Raw genomic sequence first — 13,262 nt, 5'->3', positions numbered from 1 at the left:
GTCTTCTTGTCTATATGTCTCCCTTGCCTCCTTATATTTATTTCCCTGAACTTTTTCTTCGAGCTTGCCTTCTTCCTGTCCATGTGATATTTATCTTTTGATGGATTTTTTTCTCTTGATTTTTCTCCATATCTATCATACCATTGTGATCACTATTCCTCCAACACCCCTACTTTTATTCATTTTCCTTCTTTCCGTTGGTACCCTCCAATCCTAAACTACTTCATTATTGATTTTTGGCTTCCAATTTGATCCTTTGATCTCCCAACATATTTTGCCCTATTATGTTCTCGATATTTCATCTCTTACCAAATGCCAAACAACTCGCCTGTCATCCAAACAATCACACCCTCTTATTCTGTTTGACTCTTTATTTTTGTCATGTTTTGTCTTTGTCCCCATATTGTACTGCTCTTCCACCCCACCCTTTCTCTCATTCTACAGCTGGCAGCCCTTCACCAGAGCTCGCTGCTCCGTAAGGTCAAGAGAACCCTGCCCAGCCCTCCTCCGGAAGAGACGACATCAGTTCATCTGCCCCTGATGACCCCTGCCCTTCAACAGGTCTACTTGCCATCCGTGCCCAGCCTGAAGCCCAGCTCCAGGTCTGGCCTAGCCGCCAAAGCCAGCCTTCTCAAAGACCTCACCCATGAACTAAAGGCAGTGGAGCAAGAATCAACAAAGCTGAGAAAGCAGCAAGCTGAATTGGAGGAGGAGGAGAAGGAGATTGATGCTAAACTGAGATACCTCGAGCTGGGGATTCACCAAAGGAAAGAGACATTGGTCAAGGAGAGAGAGAGGAGGGATATTGCTTATCTGAGGTGCATGGGTGATGCTCGGGACTATATGTCTGATAGTGAGTTAAACAACCTACGATTGGCAGCTGCAGCTGCATCACATGAGACCAATGGACTATTGACAAGACCAAGTACTGCTCCTCTCAGCCAGTTCAGCAACGATCTGAACACAGCAGCCCAGTACACACCCACATCATCTTTCCACTCGCAATATCCCCAGAGCCAACCACCAGCACCAACTCAATCAAGTTTAGGCTTCCAGTCCTCAACATTCAACCAGGCTCCTTATCCAACAGTGTCTCAGTCCCAGGCCTTACCGCAGCCGGCCCCCCTCCAGAGTCATGGTCATCCTTCGGGACCATCTTACCAAACCTCATACTCTTCCCACGCCTACCCGCAAACTCAACCCCCATACCCCCAAACAGACATAGGGTTGCCAAGTGCACCGCAATCACAGCCCCAACCAGGGCACACTGGTTTTGGTCCAGCACCACCTGGTCAGCCCCCATACCCCACCCACAGCTCACCTTATCCAAGTGCTGTGTCCTCTTACCCCAGCCAGAGTGCGCCTTACCCTGCGCAACCTCAAACAGACATTTTGACAGTACATCAAGGAAGGCCGAGGCAAACGTCGCTGGCTGATCTGGAGCACAAGATGCCCACCAATTATGAGACAATCAGCAATCCTACGGTCGTGGTTACAACCACGGCACAAGACAGTACCTATTCCAGTTCAGCTGCCTCATTTGGTCAATACACTGGAACAACAACCATGGCCAACTATGCACCCTATGGCTCAGCAACAGTCTCCACTGGTTACTGTGGCTTTTCTACCATTCCACCTAGCACCTATGGACAGTATACATCAACAACAGTTGGTTCGTATGGCCAATACACCACAACCACTGCTAATGCATATGGCTACACAGCAACAACAGCCAGCTCATATGGACAGTACACGTCAACCGTTTCTAATGCCTATGGACATGCTGTGGACAGTCCCTCCACGGCTGAGGGCATGTACGGGGCACCTGGTTTGGAACAAAACATCCCAAGAAACTACATGATGATAGATGATGTAAGTGAGCTGACGGCAAAAAACGGGCTGGGCACGACAACAGTGGACATGATGCATCACGGCGGCATTGGGCGTTACCCCGGCGACACCCATGGTCACAGCAGCACTATTGGCAGCACGACGCGTGGGGGAACTAGCAGCGCCATGTACGGCAGAGCAACCGAGGAGGAAGCAGCGATGCAGGAAGAATTGTACGACCACCATGGCAGGGGTAAGAGCAGCTACAGGCACGGACCTCTAGGGGGCAGCAGCAGCGTGAGCACTAGCATGGGTGGGGGATCCTCCTATTACTATGACTACGACTACAAACATGGAAGCTTCCGATCTGGGGTGCAGAAATCGTCATCCCCCAGAAGCCTTTTGGCTCCTGCTGTCATGTCCAGCAAACGCAGCAAGCACAGGAAACTGGGCAGTATGGAGCAGAAAATCTCAAAATTCTCCCCCATTGAGGAGGCTCAAGATGTAGAGGCAGACCTGGCCTCTTATTCTTCAGCAGCTGGTGGAGGTCACCCTTCCTCCAACATCCGAGGACGTCAGCTGATAGAGGACTACGGCTTCAAGAGGAGTACTTACAACGCTGGAAGCGGCATCACCCATGGTAGTCGATACTTTGGAGAGGAGGATGACCGGGTGTACTACACTTCGACTGGCCGCTCACGCTCCACTGGCTACGGCATGGACAAGATCACAGCCAGAGACTACTCTGGGTACCGCAGCAGATCCTATGAGAGGGATGACCGCTCCTACCGATCTGGCTATAGCCAGGGGCGCCACCCTACCAGGCAGTATTCTGAAGAGGAGAGCCCACTCAGTCCCCTGGGGAGATTCATGGTTTCCGGGCGATCGTCAAGCTTAGGCCCCGACCCATATGACAGTCGCAGCAGTAGATACCAGTACTATTATGGCCAATATGGTTCCAGTCACTCTCTGCCAGATGTTCAAGACCACATACGGGACCTACCCCGGACCCATGTCTACAAGTCGGATGATACATACATAATAGACGATTATCATTGCGCTGTGTCAGACAGTGAAGGTAAATGTGGGAGCTGAATGCCCACGGTCTCACTACCTACTACTGCTCCCACCATTTATCTAAATGTCCCCCACCCACCCAATGGATAGGTTTAGAAAAGAGAAAGAGAAGAAAATGAGGCAGCTAGCTGTTGCATGCCAATGTTTTCTTCTTCCTGAGAGTCACTTGGAGCTCTCATTTCAGTGGACTGCTGTCTGTCTGTCTGCCTGCCTGTCCGTACCTCCGCCTGTTCGTCTGGTCTTCTGTTTGTCCAGTTCACGCATGGTTCTCCGGCGTGGTCGTTTTCTTCGTTCGCATCACTCTGATTCCCTTGGAAGGTCTTCTTTGCACGTCACCAATGCAAATTGTTTTACAGGGTTTTATCGTAATCTAGTGTTTGTCTTTTGCATTGATACTTTTTACGTTTTCATTTCTAAATTCTGGCGGCACTGCAAAATAGTCTCTCATTTTGGAAGGACAACTTCAGCCAAATGTAAATATGATTTATTATTGTATAATCAGGTTTCTACCCAACATGATTGGCTTATCCTTAGTAAAGAAAAGATAGCACCTATAATTTTCACCGTGGACGTTTTTGCAGTGTTTATTTGATCTACTGTAGTTAGTCTTGTACTGTGAAAGTGAAGTAAATTGTATTTTGCATGGATATAAATGTATTATTTTGATTTCCTGTGTCTTCTTATACTTTTCTTTGGCATGTGGGTGGTCTTTCTTCTTTTTCTCAGCCTGCATGCCGCTGTCTCCGAACGACATGGAGATTGACTGTGATCTGCTTTCGGTTTCCAAAGCCTACCATCTGGGCCAGGAAGAGACAGACTGGTTTGAGAAGCCACGTTCCAGTTCTCGGCACTACAGCAGCAGCCACTCATCCGGAAGGAGTCGCCATGGTGTGAAACACACCTATCATGATTACGATGACCCTCCCGGGGAGGACCTGTGGCCACAGGATGAGTACGGCCATGGAGGACGACACGCTTCGTCCACCCGAGACCACCGGCATCATGGCAGCTCAAGTCGGCACTCATCCTCTTCACGTCATTCAGATGAACCAAAGTCCTCTAGGTCATCTAAGGCCCACACTAAAGACCCTCCGTTACGACACGAACCCTCAGGGCGGTCTTCTTCATCGGGAAGACGTGGTGATTCAAGGTCTGGAGCTTACCACTCATCGGACTACTCTCGGGATCCGTCTGGCCACCATCATAGCCAGAGATCTTCGAGGCAAGGGGATCCGCATCGCTCATCACGCAGCAAGTCTCAACAACAAGTCGACATGCAAGGCCAGCCAGGTATGAGGAGGAATTGTGTGTGTATTACTTACCCTCTTTGAAAAATATATCTAAAATAGAATTTCAAACAACATTTTCTAACATAGTTTGGAGGGAGAAAGGCTGACCAGCATGTCTGTGTCAACCTCTTAGAGTCTCAGAGTCATTGCTGTGCTATAACATGCTCTCCACACCTTTTTGGATTGTCTACACTGTTTGCACTATGTGTCTTCTCTGCATCCATTGCAGCCTGGTCATCCTGGAAGCAGGACCCTCCCATCTGTGGTCTCTTCTCAAGGTTTCTCACTTCCCCTAATCGGATATTTGAGTTATTCCTTGCCCGCATGGGAGTTTAAGATCAGGGGATGGCTGAGAATATTGCCATTTGTCATTTTCACGTACTGAGTGTTGTTAGTCACCTAAATGTTGAACAGAGACTGTGATGTAACGAAGTCAAATTCCTTGTTTGGCACGCTCAAACATGGCGAATAAATTCTTCTCTAATCTTGAATCTTGAAAAGGTTTTGGGTTCCAATCATGGCTTGGATCTTTGAGTGTGAAATTTGCATTTTATCCCCGATGTTCGTAGGAATTTTCTCTAGGTATTCCCGTCCGTTATGTTAATGGAAGACTGTATATTTCCCCATAAATCTGGATTTGGATATTTTAGAGAATGTTGATACCTATTTTACAAACGAGTAACATAATTGAGTCGAATTAAGTGAAAGTTAGTTACAGAACTAAAAGTTGATATTACTGAGATTCTTGAATTAAATAATATCATTTTAATTCCAATAACAGACAAGAATATTTAATATCACTTGTTCAGATGCAGTTTGGTTGTCTTTTACACTAGTGTCCACACAGGGATCAACAGTCTTTAATTAAATCTATCAACCGTAACCTCTTGGAGGATTTTTTCTCCCCGAGGGCATCATTGTTCTTAGTCATGTACTCATTAAAGCTCAGATTATTGCTTCTTCTCATTTTTCATATATTTTAATTTTCCACAGCTGCTTCCAGTGTTCATAGCAGTTGTTTACAATATAAATTCAAACCTCACTTTGAATTGGCTTCAATGAAACATATATACTTTAGATTAAAATGAAACATGAGCTTTTTCTTTTTTTTCCCCCATATAAATCATCCAGGTGCTTCCAGGTCTAGCTCTTCAAGGGGACAGGGCCCTGCAGGTGGCCCTTCAGGGTCCGGGCGACAGGTTGGCCAGGTTTCCCAGAACGACGGTGTCCCAGGACAGAGGACGCAGCTCCAACAACAAGCCCAGACGTCAACGGCAAGGCCGGTGCAGCAAGGACCCCCAACTGCCACTAGTGCTCAGCAACAGCCCCCAGCCCAAGGACAAAGCATGGGGATGGGGCAGGGCCAGGCCAAACCCGGGCATATAGGACCAGCTGGAGGACCTATGGGGCAGGCGAGGCAGACAGGACCCACGGGAACAACAACTGCCGGCATGGTGAGTATAGGAAATAAAGATTGGTGATGAAAACAACAATTATAGAATTATTTACTTTTGTTTGAGTCAACAATACTCCTTTAAACTCCATTTTACAATTTATACGTTGCTTCCAACAATTTGACAATGCATTTTCCTTTCATCTGCTGGTAGCGGATGGGTTAAAAGCTATTTGGCTGACATGCAAAGTCAGTTGACAAGATAAGGTCAAGTCAAGTTTATTTATATAGTCTTAAATCACTGGCAGGTCTCAAAGGACTTCACATGTACAAAAATTGACCATTATTCTCAAACTGCTTTTGTGACTCAGTCTAGCACCATTGTTTTTTTTGTTTTTGTTTTAATCTTTTCCTCCCTCTTCTTCCCTAATCTCTCTACTCTAATGGAAGGGGGTCTCAAAAAGTCAATAAAATTGAACAGATGTGCCCCCTGCAAGCATGGTGCATATAGTGGCTTCACTATGTAGTCAAAAGTCTTGACACACTTTAAATCAATTCGGAGTCAGAAATCACTTGAGTTTGATTGTATGATGTCATTTCGGACCATTGTATGCTTCCATATAGGCAAAGCTATTCCCGGCATAGTGCACAAAATGAGGACATGCTTGGTTGAGTTTGGTGTGGACAAACTTGAACCTTGATCTGTAATCCCATCAAGCAACACCATTCGGAGTTTAAAAGGAACTGATATTAACTTCCATATTCACTTCCCTTGGCTGTGTTATTCAGACAATACTTGGGTCCATATGGAGGATTTGCCCCCTGCTGTTTTCAGTGCTGCTAAGCAATGAGCTCTTTCCTTTGTTCTCTCTGCAGGCCAAGATTGAGACCCCTCCAGCAACAGCCATAGGAGCAAAAGCAGCACCTGTCATGGCCACAAAAGGAGCTCAACCGCCTCTCACAGGCATAGGTGACACCCCCCCCCCCCCAACACCCATGCTGCTCATTGACTCATCATCCATTGGTTCCTCTCTTTGTCATCTTCCCAATCATCATCTTCTGGTAGGCTCCAAAGCTGCTCCAAGGCCCGGCGGTATAGGCAGTGCAGCAGCAGCCGCTCAGCCAGGCATGGAAGGAGACAGCATGTTGTCCAAGATCCTGCCAGGAGGAGCTGCTGAGCAGGCTGGAAAACTAGGAGAAGGTATCCTGAAACCACTCACTTTTTGGTTCTTTTATCACAAACAAGGTATTTTAGGTTGCATTACCTGACATGTTTCGGCATGAACTTCCGCCTTCATCAGAGTGTCACTGCTGTAGTTGTGACGCGTCTTTACCAGCTGATCGATGAATGAAGGCGTGACTCACCTGTCAGATGTGACAGATGAGTCACACCCTCTGCTGTCCCTTCACCTCTCCAAAATGCTGCTCCAGGTGGTAGAGAGCACGTAGGCTCCCTCATCTCTGTTGATGGTCCTCAGGCCCCGTTTACGGATCTCAATGGCCTCCCTGATCCAACGCTGATGTTTATTTTCTTCGATGCGGATGACTCTGGCCTTTTCCCAGTCCATGATGTGGTTTTCTCTTTTACAGTGGTCGGTGATGGCTGACTTGTAGTGTTCATGTTCTGCTTGCTGTTTTATTGCTCTTGTTTGTCTTATTGCTGTCTCCTTCTCACACTCCTTTTTGTGTTCCATTTTCCTGGTGGTGAAATTTCTCCCTGTCTCCCCGATGTATGATTTATTGCATGATTTGCATGGTATCTCGTATATTTTTTTATGGAGGATTTAGAACAAAATGCACTCTCAACAGCCCCGGATACATACAAACCCACACTATGGAGACGCTACGTAGATGATATTCTGGAAAAAACAAAAACAGGACACACACACACAACACCTTACAGACCACCTCAACACCATAGACACCACTGGCAACATAAAATTCACTCACGAAGAAGAAACAGATCAATCCATAGCCTTTCTAGACATCAACATACATCACACAGACAACGGAGACATAAAAATAAAAGTACACAGAAAACCCCCACACACCGACCAATACCTCCTCTGGACATCAAAACATCCCACTATACATAAACTGTCAGTAGTCAAAACACTATACGAACGAACAACAATAATCACGGACCCGGAGGACAGAACACAGAAAGAAAAGCACATACAAAACGCACTCAAAAAATGTCAGTATCCACAATGGGCAATAACTAAAGGTGCAGAACAGGTAAAGAACAAAAAACACAACACAGGGGGAAAGAAAAAAGAAAACACAGAGACAAGAACCCAGCGGTATGGTGACGTTGCCGTATGTGAAAGGCATTACGGAACGCATCAAAAGGGCCATGAAAAAATATAACAAACACACCCATCAAACCACACACAACACTCCGTCAGATACTGGTCCACCCAAAAGACAGGATCAACCCAGAAAATAAATGCAACTGCATATACGAGATACCATGCAAATCATGCATCGGGGAGACAGGGAGAAATTTCACCACCAGGGAAATGGAACACAAAAATTAGTGTGAGAAGGAGACAGCAATAAGACAAACAAGAGCAATAAAACAGCATGCAGAACATGAACACTACAAGTCAGCCATCACCGACCACTGTAAAAGAGAAAACCACATCATGGACTGGGAAAAGGCCAGAGTCATCCGCACCGAAGAAAATAAACATCAGCGTTGGATCAGGGAGGCCATTGAGATCTGTAAACGAGGCCCGAGGACCATCAACAGAGATGAGGGAGCCTACATGCTCTCTACCACCTGGAGCAGCATTTTGGAGAGGTGAAGGGACAGCAGAGGGTGTGACTCATCTGTCAAATCTGACAGGTGAGTCACGCCTTCATTCATCGATCAGCTGATAGACACGTCAACTACAACAGTGACACTCTGATGAAGGTGGAAGTTCATGCCGAAACATGTCAGGTAATGCAACCTAAAATACCTTGTTTGTGATAAAAGAACCAAAAAGTGATTGAAAAAGGAAACAAAATGAACTTAGTACAAGCATCCTGAAACCTTTCATTGTATAGTACATGCATAGTCAGTTGGTTTGATGTAATCACAAAGTACTCTTTGAATCTTTCTTTCATCAGTAAGACCGTTTACCCTGCATTGTGTTTTATTATTCCCAGCTATATCCGGCTTTGGCAAGAAGTTCACCTCTTTCTTCTAAAGTGCTAAGTTTAAGGTGTGTATTTTTGTTTGTATTTTGATTTCTTGCACATGCACTGTTTAACTGTGGGAATGCCATCCTGTTTGTGGGGTCGCTGTTTTCATTCTGTTAAATAAATAAATTCACATGTAGTACTAGATGTTTTCACACATCGTTACCAATTTTACCAAAATTCCAGCAAATCTGATTTCAGAAGTTTGCATCAAACTGTAACTGATAGCCCTTGACGTTTATTCAGTACCAAAGAAGTTGCTCTTGCTTTCCAAAGGTTTAGTCACCCCTGGGTTACAAGGTTAAGGTGCATCAAAACATCAAAATAGAAAAATGTAATAACTGACATAACAAATTTGTGCCTTTGCAGGACTATGTAAAAACTCAAAGCCATGCGACCCGTACCAGACAAACCTGCAACGTTCCTCTTGTTTTTCATTCTCTGAAAGAAAGAGAAAAAGGGAAGGAGCGGACAATGTTGAGAATCAAGCATGCAAGTGAGTACTGGATCCAGACTTCTAGGGATAGTAAATTTGATGAGGGCACCAGGTTTAAAGCCATTCCTGTCAGGAATGAGTGGAGAAGGGAGACCAAATGCAGCTTGGACCAGGATTTATTGAGGCAAAAGGTAGTTTGAGAGAGTCAGGTGGAGAAACGAAGACACAGACGGTATAGAGACTCACGGCCAGCAAACAGACAGACCGACCGACATGAAGTTCACTTGGATAAGGTTAAAATTCTGACCGTGAGCCTCCACACAGACCGAAGGAAAACCAGACGACAAGAAGAGGAATGGACACAACAGTAGACACAGACAGGGAGAAACACACGGGCAGGGCTTAAATACACAGGGTAACAAGAGGAAGCAGGTGACAGACATTACAGTAACAAAAGAGGTGTGGCCGAGGGAAGTGCAGGCCGAGCGTGCTCTGGCACGGGCGTGACACATTCCCAAGTGTCTTAATTCAAGATCAGACATTCCTCTGCCAAAATACACAAAGGATTAAGACACTTCACATTTGGCACACTCGCTTTGAAATCACACAGTTTTGAAGAGGTGGTTCTGTCTTGAGAAAATACTAAATACATCTTTAGTTAGTATGATTTCTGAGGGTGGAGCTAGGGTGTGTGGCAAAGTGACCAGGTACCAGTATTTGCAACACTGCATTTTGTACGACCATTTTAACATTTTCTTTGTGTTAAAAGCAATCAAATGCCTTTTTGTAGTGTCATTGAAGACCTCTGGCACCTCTGTGACTCCAAAAACTGCAAATGAATGGCGATTGCGTGATGTCGCCACTGGTCTATTCAACTCTGGCTGTTGCCTAACAATGACATATATTTGCCCACCCGAATGCCAAATAATGGTCAGGAAAAAAAATAGTGGTGGCGTGGTTATGTTGTATATCAGGCAAAGTGTGACATCACAATCCTGAACAGTTGGCGTATTTTCCAAAATCGACAGCTAACAAAAGATTTATTTGGTTTGGTCAATTTGTCATTTCATGCATGAGCAGGTACACAGGATGTTTCAATACAAATATGTCAATTATCAATAGCATTTCCCCTTCAAATGAAGTGGTTCACTTTGAGCTTAGCTTGTTTGAAGTGTGATGCCTTTGGAAACCAGTCTGTGCATTTCGAGTTAAAAACAGATTCAAGGCTTATATTTAGATTTTTTGAAAGATGATAGCTATTCCTGGCTTGGAACAAACATAAGTGGCCTCAAACTGTCCTAATCTATTATCTTGTAGAAAACATAACTTTCATTACTTCTTGAAACACAAAAGCTTAAGTGTAGTTTACACTCTAGGCATATAGCCAGACTGGCGATGAGCACATGTTCAAGAACAGTATTGGGATCATCCTTTGACTTCTGTCAAATATTTTGAACCGTGTCAACATTTTCCATCTGCAGGATGGATCAAAGAACACTTGACGTTTTACCTAAACGACGTATGTTTTTCCACAGATTATTCCAAGGCGTCAATCATCAATCCAAAAATTCACTTTAACCTCAACTGGCTTTGAGACAAAACAAATGGTGGATCAAGAACAATCCTGCAGAGCAAGTAGAGCAGAAGGATCACGTACAACCAGTCAACCATGTGGCTCCAAGACACGCATGACTGGGAGAACATGAATGATGCAACGTATGCAGAGGACTCCGATCCGTACCACTGGAGGACTTTAGCATGCTTTGTCTCATCCAACAAAGCTGCTTCGCTCATCTTCCTTTTCCTCTCTTCCGAAGGATTCGGAAGCGAAAGGGACGTCGAATAATTGCAATGCAGGTTTTTCTGGTACCGACCACCTCTTTGTTTCGTTACCCGTCCAGTTCATGCAAATGCACCGTTGACAAACGTCAACGGCGACGTTATGCGGGCGTTCTCTTTCTATCTACATTCCAGATTGTGATTCCTCTTCTGCACTTCGTCCAGTTCTGTTTTCTAATTCCCACGCCAACGCTCCTCAATTTGTCTCAAAAGAAGCATAGTGGAGAGGGAGAGAGAATTTGGAATGCATGGAACTTTATATCTAAGACCTTCACACTGTTCGTCATCATTAAGCAGAGGCCATAAAGACACTGGCAAATGCGTCCGAGCTCGACTACACAAACAGGAACAAAATGGAAATGGGATACTAAAAATCAGTTTGTATTCAGAAGCGAACCGTTTTAGCCATTACAAAGCCATCAAGACATTTTATGTCTGCTGTCATATAGTTCCCATTTTTGAGTTTTGATTTTTGTTCAGTTGCCAGCACAGCCTTAATTGTTTATTTATATTTTGTTTTAACATAAAAGTGGACTATTTTTTAAGGCATCCATGAACACATTTTATCCGCATATTTCTGTACGCTGACAATGAGATTATAATTTTTTTTATCATCACTTTTTTTCTATTCACGTTCCCAAGCTTCCTTTCGTTTTTGTTGTGTTCACACTCACGAACTCATGAACTATATCAAAGCAATAGAATTTAGGTAGCCGAGTCAAGAGCACAACCGTGTGTCATTTGACCAAGTAAAAAATAGTTGCCTGCGTCTGTCTAAATTAGCAGTCATGTGACGCTCACCAATCAACATATAAGGAAACCCCATCCCTTAATCCCAACCTCTCAATATTGTACCATAGCTGTGGCTGACTGATACAGTACAACGACCTGCAACCAACCACAGTGGGACATTTTGAGGCACGAGTCACCGATGTGGCCGAGAGCACTGCAGGCCAGCAGAGAGGCAGTGAAGAAGCAGACCCCGGACTTGGCACCCTAACCTTGGTTTCGGGATCACTTTGGGACAACGCCACCCACACTCCCACCTCCTTCCAAGCCAAGACCTCGCATATCGTCAGTATGCATCAGCATGTCAAGTCGAATGTGCGCAGTGCACATGAAAGCACATTTCCAAATGGTGTCAAGAGAGGGAGAAAAAGGAACCAAAAATCACTTTTTTCCCCATTTTCTATCTCACCCTGACCTACAACCTATCTCAGTTGTCATGGAAACTACTCAGGTCAGCGCTCTCCCTCCTGCTGATGATGCTCCTGCAGTGCATTGTAGGATGGATCTTGCCTATACGCCGCACGACAGCAACAACAAACGTACTGTCGAGGCCGAACATGACGAACAGAAAGCGACACTTGTGTTGTATATTGTCCGTGTGAACGCTCGCCGGGGACCTTCGCATGCTGCCCGGCGTTAAAAAAAAAAAAAAAAAGGAAAAGATAAACCTCAAAGTCACCTCTATATTGTTTTGTTCCTAAAATTCGTATGTATGTGCATATGAGTGCGGCACTTGTGTTTGTATGTATTCGCCAATAATGAACATAAAAAAAAAAACTGTTCAATCAATCGCCACACGTACGATACGGGGTTAAAAAGAAAGGCCACCTCTCATCTCCACTCGTTCTATGCAATGAATCCCATTTAGTAACAGTATGAGCCAGACAAGTTGGCATAAAAAACACAGTCGTAGCTAAATGCTAAGGTTTTGGCATTAGTGAATAATAGCAGCAAACCCTACGCGATGCTTTCAACTGGAAAATGGAAAATACAGGTGCATCGTAATACATTTTTAGTTTGATTCAAAGGGTGGAACTCGTGCACATTCATAAAAGAAAATCATTTTCAGAAGGCTGGTTTCCGACAAATCCCTATATCTTAGGTAATGTTCTTGCTACTGTATAATTTGAGAAGTACATTTGAATGAGTTATAAAGCTATAGTTATTAAAATTCTGACAAAATAAATAGGGCAAATAGTGGCTCTACATAAAGTATGAGTTTTGCTTATGAATTTTTTTCTTCACAATATTGACATGTATTAGGATACGTACGCCTGTATTTAGGGCTATTTCAGAAGTAAACTTTGTTAAAAATCTTGCTGGGGTCAAATTGACCCCGAGTATACAAACTGTTGGTGATTTTCACGGTAACAGGAGAGTTAAACTAAACAAATGAGAAAAAACAAAGTTGATAGCGGCA

General features: G+C 44.5%; 1 protein-coding gene across 3 annotated transcripts in view; it reads left to right on the top strand.

The window, feature by feature from the left end:
• bsna (bassoon presynaptic cytomatrix protein a) overlaps nucleotides 1-8,786 on the top strand; it is a 70,160-nt gene extending 61,374 nt beyond the window's left edge. For 2 of the 3 annotated variants that reach the window (XM_085913317.1, XM_085913325.1), the window contains exons 10-15: nucleotides 445-2,908; nucleotides 3,697-4,197; nucleotides 5,328-5,650; nucleotides 6,466-6,559; nucleotides 6,656-6,790; nucleotides 8,746-8,786. In XM_085913317.1, the coding sequence (XP_085769443.1) occupies nucleotides 445-2,908; nucleotides 3,697-4,197; nucleotides 5,328-5,650; nucleotides 6,466-6,559; nucleotides 6,656-6,790; nucleotides 8,746-8,786 (3,558 nt within the window). Of the gene's footprint in view, nucleotides 1-444; nucleotides 2,909-3,633; nucleotides 4,198-5,327; nucleotides 5,651-6,465; nucleotides 6,560-6,655; nucleotides 6,791-8,745 lie in introns of all 3 variants that reach the window. The other variant, XM_085913333.1, reaches the window with a different exon arrangement.
• The last annotated feature ends 4,476 nt before the right edge of the window (nucleotides 8,787-13,262 follow it).

This window comes from Syngnathus leptorhynchus, chromosome 1, assembly GCF_054491065.1.
Source record: "Syngnathus leptorhynchus isolate UIUO chromosome 1, UIUO_Slep, whole genome shotgun sequence".
NCBI classification, from domain to species: domain Eukaryota; kingdom Metazoa; phylum Chordata; class Actinopteri; order Syngnathiformes; family Syngnathidae; genus Syngnathus; species Syngnathus leptorhynchus.
Note: the sequence above shows the minus strand (reverse complement) of the source record. Positions and strands in the feature narration are given on the sequence as shown.